The sequence below is a fragment of the Magallana gigas genome, chromosome 5 (assembly GCF_963853765.1).
Source record: "Magallana gigas chromosome 5, xbMagGiga1.1, whole genome shotgun sequence".
Taxonomy (NCBI): Eukaryota; Metazoa; Mollusca; class Bivalvia; order Ostreida; family Ostreidae; genus Magallana; species Magallana gigas.
In genome coordinates, this window is record NC_088857.1 from 24,843,510 (window position 1) to 24,859,527 (window position 16,018).

Consider the following 16,018-nt stretch of genomic DNA (forward strand, 5'->3'; position numbering starts at 1 on the left):
TGAGGTTAGATATTATGCAAATCTTCCTTACCTAAACCAAAACGGCAAAACGCTCAATAACGCAGTGCACTCTGCTGTTGAAATAGATGTGAAATAGATAGTGATGAGATAAATATTTATCAAATACAGTTGTATACGCACGGAAAACATTCAAAAAGTCCTTGTTTATTGACAAATGATGAATTTTGCACATATTGGTTTTCATCAAATGGAACCCCCCCCCCCCTTTTTCAAATTGCTGGATCCGCCTCTGAATTGATCAATGTTGAACCGCTGTCAAATAAATTTGAGACGGAATAGTAAGTATTTGACTTACTGTTATCGGTTTTTAGTCCGAATGAATCCATATTTTCTACGAATTTGATTTTGTTCATGGGAGCAGCCATATTGCTATACTGTTTCTGTTTATAAAGCATTCTCTGATTGGTCAGAACAAGAGGTCACAAAAGTTTAAAAATGGGTACTCTCACTAGATGGCGTAATCGTTAACCCGCATATGTATTGTCTTTTCGGTCAAGGGTTTATGTGCATCTGTACTGGGTGTAACGTGTAGGAAGTACTCAGTATCAGTGTAAACGGTGACTCTTTGGCTGATTAGTTTTGTTTTGATATTTGTTTTGCTTAGTAAATACACATGTAAGTTCCTTGCTACATTTACTGTCACAAGGGTGCTAATCTACGTCATCACCGGGATGACGTAAACATACACAGTCGGCCATTTTCTCTCGGTTCGAATAAGAGGTAAGGTTGTTTTGTACCCAGAGACTAAATACTTATTAAATGCACCACTCTTACGGAATTACATTAGACCCACTCTATTATGCTAAAACTGTATAACTTTCCAAACTGCAGTCATTTCTGAAAACACCTCGCATTTATCCAAATGTATGCCGAGGTAACGTTAACGCACTTGCACTATCGTACATTCAATTCACACATTATATGCATGTTTTACAAATTATAAAACATATTTTTTAACAAAACTTATTATTAGCGGTCTTTTAGCCATTAATGAATTCATCTAGTCAATTTCAATCTATAATTTGATATTGTTGACATCATTTGATGCTATTACTAATATCTTGATAACGTTAACACATCCATTTTTCAATGATAACGTTCACACTTTACTTATAATAACGTGTTTTCTTATTTTATCAATCTTATAATTATATACTTTTTATTTATAGGTGAAGATGGTTAAACGTAAAAGTCGATTGTGGCTAAATCACCCAAGATCAACGGCTGCAAAAATAAATTCTAAAAACAAACATATAGTAGAAAATATACCGGTATGTACTAGTGATTCGCCATACAAAAACAATACTCTGATTTTGCGACGAAAGATAAAAGGGACACCTTCTAAGTCACCTCCTTGTAAAGTATTCAAGCAGCGTTCGACACCATCAAAATCTCCATTTATCAAAAGACTGAAGAAGAATACGATTTTTTATGTACCCCCCTCTGTATCAAAATGTCCGTCGGTTTCATTTAAAATAATTAAAAATGATTTTGATCAAGAATCTCCCGGGTCGTCTGATAAAGTTTTGAAGTGTCAAAACAACCAAATAGAAAGTGAAAGCATTGGAGTAAAATGCACAGGGCCTTCTAAGAGTAGGCTTGCTCTGCTTCAGCGGTTTGAAAACAACACCTGTGTTACATTCTTGTTCTTACAAACTTTCTCCCAAATAAATGCCATCCTAATTTCCAGAAGGATTTGGTTTCATTCATATACCGCATGGTTGTAGTATTTTCATTAGCGTACCATTCAACAACTTCCAACCACAGTCTAAATGCAATGTTGTTGATCGGGAATAAACCCTTCTGTACCAACTCGAAAAAAAGAACAAATCTTCTTTCAAGACCATGTTCTTTGAGTTGTGGTAAAACTTTTAAGATCATTGCATGAATATCAGCAGTGTCCACCGAGTCCGAAATACACGTATTGCCTACAGGTATTATACCAGTTTCGTCTGAAAAAGAAATGTTTGAATTGTTTTCAAACCGCTCAAGCAGAGCACGCCTATTCTTAGAAGGCCCTAATGCTTTCACTTTCTATTTGGTTGTTTTGACACTTCAAAACTTTATCAGACGACCCGGGAGATTCTTGATCAAAATCATTTTTAATTATTTTAATTTATTTAATTACTTTACAAGGAGGTGATTTAGAAGGTGTCCCTTTTATCTTTCGTCGCAAAATCAGAGTATTGTTTTTGTGTGGCGAATCACTAGTACATACCGGTATATTTTCTACTATAAGTCTGTCCCAAGTTATTGCTTCCATCGCTTTTTGGTGATTTTTGATAAAATTACACATACCTGTGAAAGAAATACAGTTGAAATCGTTAAAAGGGAATATATCCAAGATGTTTTCATTGAACAATTATCCCTTTCCTCTCAGAAAAATTCACAGGAACGAAAACAGATTCCCTACGGAGATTTATAATGGGGAATGTTTACATCTTTTATCCATTCGGAATACACTCGGAATACATCGCGCAATTTTTTAACGTTATCATCCGGGCTTATTAATGGCTGTTGCAATGCAAAATCTCCGTAGACTTACAATTTCGGGATGTGTATTGAAACCCGAAGCGGTAGAGGGGGCGTTTCAAAACAGATAATCTGGACATTTTTCATATAAGTGGATGAACGTAGTTTGAGCACAAAGGTATTTACTATTATTGAAATATCAAGCAAAAAGTGGTGGAAGCAAAAACTTGGGACAGAACTAGTATACATGTATATGTTTGTTTTGCAGCCGTTGATCTTGGGTGATTTAGCCACAATCGACTTTTACGTTTAACCATCTTCACCTATAAATAAAAAGTATATAATTATAAGATTGATAGAATAAGAAAACACGTTATTATAAGTAAAGTGTGAACGTTATCATTGAAAAATGGATGTGTTAACGTTATCAAGATATTAGTAATAGCATCAAATGATGTCAACAATATCAAATTATAGATTGAAATTGACTAGATGAATTCATTAATGGCTAAAAGACCGCTAATAATAAGTTTTGTTTAAAAATATGTTTTATAATTTGTAAAACATGCATATAATGTGTGAATTGAATGTACGATAGTGCAAGTGCGTTAACGTTACCCCGGCATACATTTGGATAAATGCGAGGTGTTTTCAGAAATGACTACAGTTTGGAAAGTTATACAGTTTTACCATAATAGAGTGGGTCTAATGTAATTCCGTAAGAGTGGTGTATTTAATAAGTATTTAGTCTCTGGGTACAAAACAACCTTACCTCTTATTCGAACCGAGAGAAAATGGCCGACTGTGTATGTTTACGTCATCCCGGTGATGACGTAGATTAGCACCCTTGTGTCATTTATTATTGATCCTAGGTAGGTGACAAAAATTATTAAAAAAGAAAAGTCCAATCATCATTAGATCTACGTGCAGCCACGTCATTTTGTAATTAATAAATAAAAGAAAAAAAATTAAACTGTTAAAATATCTACATGTATTTGTTATAGTTGCATATGTGGTCAAACCTTTCAATAATATTGGATATCAAACACTAAAAAGAGTGAGGGCACATGTCTACAACGCTTATTTAGCGTACAAAAATTAAAAAGATTAAAAACAAAAAGGATACAAAAATTAAAAAGATTAAAAACAAGATGTCACATATGAAAATAATTAAATCACAGGTAACAACAAGGAACAAAATGAGAAATAACACAGACACACAATTTATTGTTTACTGATTATAATGATCATTATTAGAAGGTAAAGGAATGATAAAACATAATTGTATTTACATAAAACGGCTTTGTGTTTATCAAAATATTTTAATAAGTCTGTTTAACATTTTATCAATACTCAGTGGTAGTTTGTTTAAGGCTATAAGCCTAGGAAGGGACCATTGGAATAAAAGTTTGATAACTTCGGGTTCCTTGCGGTGGTAAAAGTTTTCGAGAAAAAGCCAGAGTTTTTTGGTTACGGCAAGTCCACCGTAAACAACCCCTAACGCGGGGGAGTCGACAAAAAGTAGGGGGGAGTCGATTCCAACGCATGGGGGAGTCGATTTTCTTCGCTTCGGAGACGGAAGGAATTTAGGTCACGCCTTTTGTAGGTATTTATAAGAAGTATTTCCAAAAAAGATATACCGCACGGAAGACAGCGATAGTCAAACTTTGTGTCGGTCATTGGTCCGAGTTCCCTATGCGTCTAGTAGTCTCAAACACTTCGAAACTATTTGACAAATTTCAAATTCACGGTTATCGGGTGGTCAAAATATGCATGATTTGTAAAATATACGACTTGCATTGGGTTACAGACAGTTGAAACAGTCGAACAAATGATCAACCTTGTAAGTGCAATGATCAAATCCTAACAAATCTTAGGAAAAAGTGAATGATCAAGGCATTTTCTGTTCAGATGACCCCCCCCCCCTACTTTTTGTCGACTCCCCCGCGTTAGGGGTTGTTTACGGTGAAGTCCACGGGTTGCATTTAACAATGGTGACAGATGTGTACATAGTCTCCTCTGCGCTCGCCCCAACGGTCACACCGTAAAACATATTAGTTAGCATAGGTGTTATTACGTACGCCGGCTTGTTTGATTACATAGAAAGTAGCGACTCTGATTTTGCTACTTTTACCTCTTTAAACTTTAGTTTTATGCAGGAATAACAGCGGATTGATTAATAGCGAGCGCAGCGCCGGAGCGAAGCGAACTCTACCGACAAGGCGTGTGTGAATAGAAAATTCGGACTATATAGTTGCACATTCATTCAACGGATTTTTTTGGCGTCAGTAAATCGGAGCAGTAATGCATTGTTATAATCATCCCAGTAGTCCCTTGTAATCATTGCAATTTTTATCACTTCACACTCTCGCGAGAATCAGCAGGACAGTAAAAACAATAACTATGTACATACGACATACAGTCAATGTTACCTCTAAAGTTCACCTTAGTACACTCTCAATCAAAAATAATCGAGTGACGTCACAAAGGTTAACGCGTACTTTTATATCTCATATTTCAAAGAGACAGACGACATTCTTGACGTGAACCTTGACGTCACAATAAGGGGAAAATACTCTAATTGAAGTTATTGTAAATCTGTTGAAATTACCAAAATCCTCTTAAAATCTTGCAAAGCTAAAGAATTAAGACATTTCTTCAGATACAAGAAACAGTTGTAACTTGCACTCATTTGGATGAATGCTCACATTTATTTTATTCACCATAATTACGGTAATTTCCTGGAACGTACACGTAGCATCGCCTTTTTTAAGGGGTGGGTGGATGGATGACAGCCTCATCCAAAAAATCTTTGCAAGCAAAAAGAAAAAATAATGAAAATTCTAATCCTTCAGCTTTTTAGCAGTTTCTTTATTTTCACTTCCATTTATTTATACATGCTCCAAATCCCAAAAGGGGGGGGGGGGTTAACTCCATGCTCTTTTAATATGATAATCAACAATTTTTAAGCGTAAATTTAAAAAAAATATATTTTTTTTTGTAAAAAGTGGAGGGGGCAAATCCATGATAAGTCGATTTTCTATGTGTAAATTGAAAAAAAAATTAAATCTTATTTTTTTTTTAACATGGGGGGGGGGGGGGGTGGTGGCTCTATGATGAGTAAATTTTTATATGTTAGTTTAAGAAAAAATGTCTACTGCTAAATAAGGGGATGAACTGACGTTACAATCACTTTAAAAGAGGATATACGGTGCAATGAACATTTATATTAAAATCTTTATTACTTAACAACATTGTATCTGAGATTATTACTTATTAGGTTTGTTACTGACTGTTTAAAGAAATTTGTGGGGTCGGTAAAGTCCATAAAAGGCGAGGTGGAGCCGAGCCTTCTATGGACTTTACCGACCCCACAAATTTCTTTAAACAGTCAGTAACAAACCTAATAAGTGTTTTGTTTTGTCGAGGACCTAAAGTTTGATATGTAAACACACGTTTGTGTAAAAAATCCGTTCAAATAACGTTAAGTCCGCCATGTTGCGCTATAAATTTTGACGCTTGCCTTTTAAAGAAATTTGTAAGGCAGCCACGTGACGCGTTTCATCCAATGACGTCGCGACATTCTAGTCCGAGGCAAAACAATAAACTATTGTTCTACTTATAAATAAATAAATTATAACAAATCTTATAAACTATGAATAATGAAAATTTATTGAAAAAATAAGTATGTTTTATTTTATTTTGCAATCAAATTCATTTACGTTGTTCATTTTAATTTTATTGATTTATCATAATTCATTGTTTGAGCACATGCTGTGCTCGCCCCAACAGTCGCACCGTAAAACACTATTGCTATAAGAGATTTTGAACAAGTTCCCGCGATTTCTTGTTATTTGGCGTATATGTACATCATATCCGGTGACGTCAGGGTACCTTGCGTTCTGAACTGTAATGGCGAACCCCTTAAGAAATACGTGAATGGGGCTTTGACATGTCGAATGAAGGGGGTCTAGTTAATGTAAAACATGGCGGCCCCCAGTGCGGTACACATGTGTCGGGCCTGGATGTAAACATTGACCTGCCAGATGCATTTTCTATTAAAAGTGATATTCTATCGGAAGACCAACTTGTTGAACATCAAAAAGGAATACAAAATGGCGACAACTTGCAATTTTTATCATCGCCATCGGACGTAGATTTAGACAGCTACGAAAGGGCTGTTGTTGAAAACAACACAGAATGGCTTAAGTCGCGATGTAGGAATATTGAAGCTATAGATTTTGAGATCCCAACGACTGGCAACGATGGGATTGAGCTGTTTAGTTCTTCCTTACCGGATACGACAGATTTAACACTATGTGCTGAAGGGTCTGTGCCTTCGTTCGAAACATCAGGCCTCCTTTTGGGAGGGACGAACGGGTCCCTACTGTCGACTGCCAGCTCTGGGGGAATATCTGGGTCATGTTCCACTATATCTTCAATATTTTCCCAATCCCAAACGTCTGAATGCAGTGCTAACATTTCTGAAAGAGATGTCTCTTTATTTGAAGATAAAAATAACATGTTGATGACACCCCAGGAACTTGAAAGCATGCCAGATAGGGGACTGGAATTCGAAGCTTCAGTTGGACCAAAATGTTTAAATGTGGATATCTCTCTTAAGTCCTCAAGTGATATTATTTCATCTGTTTCATTAATAAAAAATAAGACGGCACAAGTTACTAAACTAGCCCAGAACACCAGTACATCTAATGATACAATCACAGTGACCAACAGTAAACTTAATTTGGTGCAAGTCCATCAGCCTCTGAATATTCAGTCTGTTGCACACCCCAATCACAAGGCCGGTACACTGCAGATCGTGCAAAATCAGCTTATTGCTCTTCAGTCCCCAAAAATTGAAGGTGGTGCTGATAAGCATGGCCCAGAAATCAAATTGGTTCCGATGCGAAATACCACACCTATTATTGTCAACACAGGCCAGGGTCATCAACTTCTGCATATCAACTCCAATCAGCTGCATGGGAATGACACCTTGACAAAATTACTGCCAGTAAATCAAGCGTCAAAATCTGTCGAAAACTCCAAAGCTCAACCCATTCAAACAGGTGATGGTTTTATTAGACTCAAAGTGGTCATAATTTGAAAATGATCATTAAATTTTATATTTTGATAAAAATGTCACATATATATGCGGAAATATATGCAACATTCTCAATTTTGTTGCATCAATGAATGCATACATGGACATCTCACAGTTTGTGATCCTGTAACACATGTCAGCCGGTCGGAGGGCTCTTTTATTTGATTAACTAGAAAATTTATTATTTTCAAACAAGAGTAAATAAAATTGACATTTCCTCAATGGATTGTTTTTAATGTTATTATTGACTCAATTTAAACAATTGTGTTCTTCACTTCAAATGAGGGTACACGAAGGTTAAGTTTTGGAAATTCCAACTTTAATATTTTTGTCAATTTACTGGGGAATGGGGGTGTGCTTCACATTATTACTTCACATTGTTACTCCGCCTCGCCTTCTATGGACTTTTCCGACCCCATAGATTTCTGTAATCAGTCGGTAACAAACTTAATAAGTGTTTTGTTTTGTCGAGGACCTAAAGTTTGAAAGTTAAAGTAAACAAACAAAAGATGCCGTAATATATAACAATTAAATTCATAGCTTAATTCTCTAATTTTTTACCTTCCTCGTCAGTCGTCTGTGCAAACCTGAATGCCATTGTAGGAATCGTTTTATTATGTCGCTGGCAAAGGGGGGTCCCTCTAAATATTTTGGAGCTTAAAAAGTAAAGGTATGGTTGAACGTTTGTTTACAAAATCAGCTCAAATAAAGTTATGTCCACCATGTTGCCGTATAAATTTTGACGCTTGCCATGTAAAGAAATTTTAAGGCAATCATGTGATGCGATTCATTCAATGGCGTCAAGACATTATAATCTGAGGCAAAACAAAATTTTTTATTTAGCTTGTTATTTTTTCCAGGGTTCTTGATTCTGCCAGCTAATCCAGGAGGAAGCACCATTTTGACAGCCAATTCTGGTGAAGCAGGGGGTCAGACCATAATCAATGTAGACAACTCTGCCACAAAGGTAAATGCATGGTAACCCAATGTTTTTCACTTTTGATTAATCACAGAAAGCAAACTGTATGCAGGGTTATTTTTTCACCATGTTATTTTTGCCCTTCTTCAATTGCAAACAGTTTCGCTCTGTCTTGTATTTGCTCTGGCAAAGTTATGTTAAAAGAGAAATAATTTGAGACATTGGAATTTGACAAGTACTAAATTTGCCAGCTGACAATGAGGTGAAAGGGGCGAAAATAAATGGGGGCAAATATATCCCTGTATACAGTATCCATTTAACAGCATGAAACAAATTGTGAACCAAAAACCTACTTTATATATTAAAAGGAAAGAGTGTGTGGAGGTAATTTTTTGAAAATTTCCTTTGTTGTAAAGTGTAATAATTTGTGTTTGATCTTAGCCCCCCATGTTCTTGAAGAACCCTTCAATGAGCCCCCATAAGTGGGTGTACATGTACCTCTGCACTCATCCAGGATGTGACAAGATCTTTCGAAAACTCTCCAAAATGAGAATTCATCTCATGAGTCACACTGGGGAAAGGCCATTTAAGGTAATTCTACTTATGCAGAGTTCTTGAAATCTTTCGGTCCTGTCTGCAATACCGATAAAAATAACCAAGGACCGATTATTTGAGGTTGCCTGTCAGTCCAAATGACCAATAGATGTTGACAGGGGAACTTGTGAAAATATGACTAAATTTTGTACAAAAGCAACAAAGTTGATGCAAACTATTCCGGGTAATCACTGAGGAGATTCAAATGCATACGATAAATCAGGAGGAGTTTTTTGCAGATTTTTGGCTCTCTCTAGACTGATCATACGTTTTCGGAACATCTCAGTAATAATGTATAGAATTTACGTCACTTAAATGTAAACTTCTGATGCTTTCGATAAGTTTGGCAAGTGTTCAGTACATATTGACAAGGTGTGTTATAATGTGGCTAACAGCCTAACAGTCAGACGATAGGAGTAAGGCTTTCGATAATTTTCCAAACTTAGATATCGTCAGTCACTTGGAGAACTTGTTTAAAATGTAGCGTGAACCGATGGCAACTATAAATCCAAGATGACGAGTGTCGTCTTGTTACGTTTATTTTATGTAAATTAAAGCAGTCCTTTACTCGGCACAAAATGGGCTCAATCATTTAAAGGGACTTAGACACGATTTGACTTAAACTTTTCATTTTTTTTTCCATTTTCAACTATGTCAAAATTTGAAAGTCATATCAAGTTATAAGCAAGATACAGAGTTCACAATTCTTTGTTTTGTAAACAAAAGCTTGAATATTGTCATATTTACATATGTGTTGTATTGATGTAAGTTTTAATATTTGAAATAGTTTTTTACTTGTCATTTTGTCTAGGAAATGGCAATTCTCTACATTACATTTTTGTAAACAACTATAAGACTTGAGCTTTGTTTACATAACAATCGATTCTTACCTCTGTATCTTGATTGTAACTTGATTTTAACATTCAATATTTTGGTCAATCATTTAAAATGCACCAGTAAACCATTTTATACATAAAAAATGAAAATAAAGTTTTTGATCTCAAATCGTGTCCAAGTCCCTTTAAAGCTTAGCTTTAAATGATAGATAATCATTATAGCAATACATATACATAAGAAAATATCAATGTTTACATGCTAGCTATATAGTTTGTTTGTTATCATCTCTCAGACAGGTGTACCCCTTGCCAAAATTATTGACAATGATTAAATTTGCCAGACGTTCGTTTTTCCTAAAAATAATTACCAATTTTGGGGAAATTGAAACTGGATATACAAAATATAGTATAAACAATTATTTAAAGGATTTTTATCACGTTTTCAAAAAAGTTGAGAATCAAACAAAAATACCTTCTAATAACACATAAATATTGATATAGCATAAAATAAGCATCACAAACGGCCGCAATTGTCTGTTAAAAGGGTCATAAATTGGAGCTCTCGCAGTTAAAATTTCCGCTAATGAGATAGGGGTCACGTGGTACTGTGTGACGTCATAAGTGTCAATTCTTGAAAAGCTCATCGTAGTGTTTACATAGATCGAGATAACTTTGACAGAAATAAAGCAAATCCCAAAAATGGATGACAGCAATTATGACTTGGAGGATATTCCGTTGGTAATGGACATACGACCTTACATGTTCGAACCTCCAGCAGAGTGTGTAAATCAAGAAAATTCTCCGCAAAGTAGCGAAGAAAGCGAGTCTGACACCGAGGACAACCCAGGTCATCGACGGAACGGAACGATTTGGTAAGTTTAATCTTCATTATTGGTGCTTATTATTATTTTAAAACTTACAACAAGAACTCATTATCCGTTATCCCAGCATAAATTTAAATAGTTATAACTTTCATTACGCATACTGATACAGTTTTATAGAAGTACTTGCGGGCTCTGTAATCTGGTAATCAGCTGGTAATGGCGCCGTAGGAAGTTACGAAGTCTTTCTCGCTAAAAAAAAAAAAAGCTTACCTGGCCTTAATAAATTATATTTGCCTTAAGAATAACACATTTAATAATAGAGATATTCAAATAAATGTATATATGTTTACAACTTTACACAGGTGCGAGTGTGGATCATGCGAGGTGATGCCCACTGAAGCAGAGTGCATTTGTTGCTCAGAGATACCAGTCATTGACCACATCAGAGACTCCTTCGGTATAGAGTGCATCACTCAGCACCAGACATTTATAGACAACTGCTTGAACATTCGAGTTTTAGAGGTCAGCCTTTATGACTATATCCAGTCTGATGGGCCCATTGATGACAATGAACCAATTAATGAGTAAGTATTCTCACACCTGATCATGCTTACGAAAGAGAGAAATATAATTGTGCATTTCATTGAAACCAAACTTTATTCAAAATAATGTATATTCAGTCAACAGAAAAATCTGTTTGTTTATTGCAGTTATTAAAATAAATTAAGTATATACATTTTAACAACCAAAAAAATACATATACCAATAACAATAAAATTCTACTATCAGAGTCTACAGATATGTTGCATACAGGAGGTTTGTCTTATGGGTTTGGCAGCGACTAGGCAAGGGGAATCGAAAAATCCTTCCAGCATGTGTTGTTTCCAAGATAAGGGACATCTTCCCGTCGGAGCAGTATACCGGTTTCAAGTATCCACGCCCTATTTAGAACACTCAATGACTGAACCTGGAACGACGCGTAGCTATCAGATCTTCTTTTACAAAGCCCTCAAATCCTAACGTCAGTGCTGGCGGGCAATATCCAAGGGACACGTGAGCGTCATCATTGGACTGAGTGTATGAGGGATGCTGTCTTCGTCGCTCGCATAGATTTATCCGGAGGATATCTACATAGTCTGTGAAAAAAAAATTGATCATGTAGTTTTAATCACATCAACAATGAAATTTGTAAATTATCAAACTGTGATGTAGAGTGTTATAAATATGTGTTGAGCGGAATAACAAATTAATTAAAATTTTTTTGTTTGTTCTGTTTTAAACTGACACATACAACATTATAAGTAAAGAATTTATAAGTCAATACGACAGGCAAATAAGAACATACCAAATGTAACTGCTGTTTTGTTGGGCTTTACAACAGCTTGGGTCCCTTTTTTCCCCTTTGGATAGCTGATCTGCCAACGTGCTACCCCATCTTTGGTTGTGGCCTGGTGACGTTGTCCATTTTCATTAAAATGGAGTGCAGAGACACATAGTCTGTAAATAAATGGAAAAAAATTTGGTAAACTTGTACAGTAACTCTCTAATTCACAAGTGAGAATATTTAAATTAAATATTTTTTTACGAAAAGTATTCTCAGATGATTTTTGAACTGATGATCATTGAAACATACCTTGCCATCATAGCTGGGTAGAAAAAGTGGGTGTTTTTTGGTGCAAAGGAATTCACGACGCTATGATACATTTCTAACCCATATGTCTGATGGAGGGGAGACAGCTTGCCTACATCTCTTGTCAAGTATCTGCTCTCCACAACTTCCCTGAAGAGTTTGTGAGCTCTTGATCCTGTTTTAAAATTTATATATTCAGATGTAAGATGTCATTCAATTGCCTTTTAGGGTGGTTACTTTTATTAAAAATAGTCAGTATATGTAAGTTCAAATTGTAAGACTCTTATTTATTTACCAAAAAAACATACCCTCTTTCAGCCACAACCTCTCCTCATTGAGCAGTTCATGTTCACAATGTTCATGCTGATTTGAAACATGCTGGACAAGGGAGGACCATTTTTGCACCTTTAGTTCACTGTCCCCACCACAGGATGCAGCTACCCAGTAACAGTGGTTCACCGAGGACTTGATCCAGGGCCTAATGTTGCCGCAATCTCTCTTCTTTGATGCTGTCTCCAGTTTCTTAGAAATTCCTAAATAAAATTATTAGTTTCTTTAAATAACATCATGACACTCTCAGGGTACCTATTGCATATTCATTTGTGTTTAAAAACTATTCTTTTCATTTTACTAAAATTCATAATATGCACATGAGCTTTGTCTGTTAAAATAATTACTTAATACTCGTATATGTCAAAACTCCAAATTAATGAATATCATCAAAATTTACCTTTAGCCACATGCCACACATCGAAGAAGTGGTTCTTGTCTTGGTGATCCTCTCGCATGTATTTCTTTATCATACCATGTCGATCAGTGACAAGATTTTCAATATGTAGACCTGCGTCTTCTAGGTGTTTCAGCCCTCTCTTTAACCCCTCCAACTCCATGTGTGTTGACCCTGGTACTTCATTACTCTATTAAGTACAAAATCATAAATAAACGTGCACTAATTAATTTAAGATATATAAACTTAAATTTAATACATTTCTATGATGCATATACAATGTAAATGTATAAGTGTATGTATCAGAGAAGACATTTTAATTATAGTGTGAAATTCTATATCTATATAAGATGATGAAAATTATAGTCATTTTAATTACCTGCACTAACTGAAAATCCAGAATTTTTCCACTGCTCAATTCCATCAACGTGTAGGAGCCAAATTTCGCTGAGAATCCAGGAGAATCACACCGTGCGTCTCCACCAAGGGTCAAAGATCTTCCCTGGTACTCCGCAAGAAGGGTCTGTTGATGGAAGTCCCATGTGAAAATGGAGGCAGGTACAACATAAGATGCCTGCAGTCTGCTGAATGTGGACATGGACATCATCTGCAGGTTCAGATGTCGAAAGAGTCTGAGGCTTTTTGAGGCATTCGCTCCACTAAACACAATAGCACCAGCAACCAACAAATTTGCCCATGGCATTCCATGATGGCATCTTTGGCTTTCCCAAGTACTGGAGTGTCCATTAGGGCACACAGAGGATGTTGAAATCATGGTTCCACGAACACCATTCACTACTGTGTGACATGCACTACCACAAACTCTACAATTTTGCAAAAGTTTGGCTAACTGTACCTCAGACACTAAAAACTGTCTCTCCTCTTCCGGTGTTATATCAGTGCTCAGCTGGAATTCTTCATCCTCTTCATCACTGCTATCACTCTCTGGATATTCACTATCTAGGTCAAAGTCAGGGTCCTCATCACTACCCTCAATGTCACCACCCTCAATGTCACTATCATCATCATTGTCCTCCACATTCTCAACTGCATGCTGCTGAAGGACAGGGGTCAGACCAGCAGCTACTCTAAGTGGAATGTTGTCAGTCAGGCTTGAGCACTGAGTACTTGTGGACACCATGTTTTTCTTATCCAATGACACTTGGATCCGCCTTGTCCTCTGTGGAACTTGAAGTGTGGCCTGGCATTTTTTTGATTGGGTCTCTGGTATTGCATTTGTTGATGCAGTGGGTTCAATGGGATGCTCATCATTGGGATCCCCTGGTTCAATTAGGTCAATGGAGTGATCAGGTAAGGTGTTGTTCTCTGAAGGCCGAGGCTCCAATTCTTGAAAAGCTTGACGAAACATCTGAAGAAAAAAAATTCTAAATTTTCAGTATAAAGAGTTTCACAACTTATTTAGCACAGCCACTTGCATCGTCTCAAGCCACGGGTTTTGTGTCCATTCTATTTCCACAGGGAATAGAATGGACACAAAACCCATGGCTTGAGATGATGAGCCACTTGACTTCAAACTTTTTTTTATTTTTTATAATAAAATAAATTATGTACTTAAACATTATGGTAGCCTATAGTAAAAAGAATTATTATAACATCAGGCGCCTGTGTAATTAGATATACTATGTAATTTATAGATATACAGACTTTGAGTGTGAAATACTGTACATTATTTTGTGAACAAAAAGTGGGTATCTTTATTTATAAAGTGGTCTGGTTATTTTGAGTTGAAATGAGAATGAACATAATATTTTTCGTATATAAATAATAATAATAATAATAATAATAGTAAAAAGGATTACATACCTCAGCTTTCTGGCGTTTTGCGTAGGCCCCTCTAGGTTTGGCAGGCAGAACCAATTGCACAGCGCCATTATTCTCTTTGGCGTGAATGGGGAGGGGAACGTCTGGCACTGCATCTACTTTCAACCGAGTCCTTGCCCCTTCGTAGCCTAACCTCTCTAAATGGGCTGGGTCCCTCTGAAGTTGATTCTTCGTAAAATGGTCAGAGCATAAACGATGGTTTGTAGTAGGGACGAAGCTCTCGCGTTTACAAAAAATCGTCCATATTTTCCTCCGACGAGCATCTTTCGGAAAGTTGAAAAAACTCTTTCCACAGCCTTTCGTATGCACGTTTGTACATCCGTAGGCCGCACAATACACCATAATGATGGTCAATCATCCACTTTTCACCAATCTGAACTGATAACGGCTAATCGCTGAGATAATCACCTCTAATGCAAACACAACAAGTGTTTTCTCACCTTCTCGCTTGAACTGAATTGACACCTATTACGTCACAGCAATGGCGCGAACAGAGGCCGGTTTTAAAATATGCATATTGCGAGATTTGAACTTTGACAAGCTGAAACTTCCAAACTTTTATTTTTTTATTATAAAATGTTTGAGGAATGACGGTTTTAGAACTCAAACTTTAATATATCAAAAAATTGGAAACGTGATAAAAATCCTTTAAACCATATCTCATCAATATTTTTGCGCAAATTGTTGTAAGTAAGTATGCTTTATAGGCCTGATGTATCAAAATAAAATACAAAAAACGCGATGCATGTATCGTGTTTGGTCATTTTTTACTATTTTATGGACTCAAACCTAAATTCACTGTGTTAATTCTATAGAATAACATCTTAGAAAAAAGATTTGGTAAAGTAAATCATATGTTGACAGATTACTTTTCACACTATTATCTATACACCAAGTACACCCCGAAGAAAAATTCTGTAAAAATCACATTTTGCTACTGTTTTTTGCTTAGATCTGTCAACAATGTTAGATATCATTTAAACATCAATTAATTGATGATTAAGTAAACTCGAAATAGCTTGTCTCTAAATTTTGATTTTAGTAAAAGA

At 36.0% G+C, this 16,018-nt stretch overlaps 3 protein-coding genes across 5 annotated transcripts in view; 2 read left to right on the forward strand and 1 right to left on the reverse strand.

Annotated features, from left to right (window-relative positions):
* The first annotated feature begins 6,355 nt into the window (after positions 1 to 6,355).
* The window catches only part of LOC105345430 (zinc finger protein ZXDC), an 89,037-nt gene continuing 79,374 nt past the window's right edge, over positions 6,356 to 16,018 (forward strand). For 2 of the 3 annotated variants that reach the window (XM_034457684.2, XM_034457687.2), the window contains exons 1-3: positions 6,357 to 7,562; positions 8,458 to 8,564; positions 8,958 to 9,107. In XM_034457684.2, the coding sequence (XP_034313575.2) occupies positions 6,446 to 7,562; positions 8,458 to 8,564; positions 8,958 to 9,107 (1,374 nt within the window). In that variant the 5' untranslated portion in view covers positions 6,357 to 6,445. Of the gene's footprint in view, positions 7,563 to 8,457; positions 8,565 to 8,957; positions 9,108 to 16,018 lie in introns of all 3 variants that reach the window. The other variant, XR_010714036.1, reaches the window with a different exon arrangement.
* Positions 10,369 to 12,216, forward strand: LOC105339744 (P2X purinoceptor 7). Its single transcript, XM_066084765.1, has 3 exons — positions 10,369 to 10,818; positions 11,133 to 11,354; positions 11,560 to 12,216. Exons 1-3 carry the CDS (start codon positions 10,646 to 10,648, stop codon positions 11,717 to 11,719), a joined length of 555 nt encoding a protein of 184 aa, XP_065940837.1. The 5' UTR covers positions 10,369 to 10,645; the 3' UTR covers positions 11,720 to 12,216.
* On the reverse strand, positions 11,725 to 15,521 carry LOC117687059 (uncharacterized). The gene is made up of 7 exons (XM_066084761.1): positions 14,952 to 15,521; positions 13,507 to 14,496; positions 13,131 to 13,317; positions 12,709 to 12,933; positions 12,404 to 12,575; positions 12,116 to 12,267; positions 11,725 to 11,906 (listed from the first exon to the last, which is right to left on the reverse strand). The coding sequence occupies exons 1-7, from the start codon at positions 15,309 to 15,311 to the stop codon at positions 11,725 to 11,727; spliced, it is 2,268 nt and encodes a 755-aa protein (XP_065940833.1). The 5' UTR covers positions 15,312 to 15,521.

What these genes read in the sequence shown, in the direction of transcription:
- LOC117687059 (XM_066084761.1), bottom strand. Translation starts at nt 15,311, where the DNA reads ATGGTGTATTGTGCGGCCTACGGATGTACAAACGTGCATACGAAAGGC. An exon ending in CAAAACGCCAGAAAGCTGAG is followed by an intron (nt 14,497 to 14,951) that starts GTATGTAATCCT and finishes TTTTTTCTTCAG; the next exon opens with ATGTTTCGTCAAGCTTTTCA. An exon ending in TACCCAGCTATGATGGCAAG is followed by an intron (nt 12,268 to 12,403) that starts GTATGTTTCAAT and finishes ATTTATTTACAG; the next exon opens with ACTATGTGTCTCTGCACTCC.
- LOC105339744 (XM_066084765.1), top strand. Translation starts at nt 10,646, where the DNA reads ATGGATGACAGCAATTATGACTTGGAGGATATTCCGTTGGTAATGGAC. An exon ending in CGACGGAACGGAACGATTTG is followed by an intron (nt 10,819 to 11,132) that starts GTAAGTTTAATC and finishes AACTTTACACAG; the next exon opens with GTGCGAGTGTGGATCATGCG. An exon ending in GACAATGAACCAATTAATGA is followed by an intron (nt 11,355 to 11,559) that starts GTAAGTATTCTC and finishes TTCTACTATCAG; the next exon opens with AGTCTACAGATATGTTGCAT.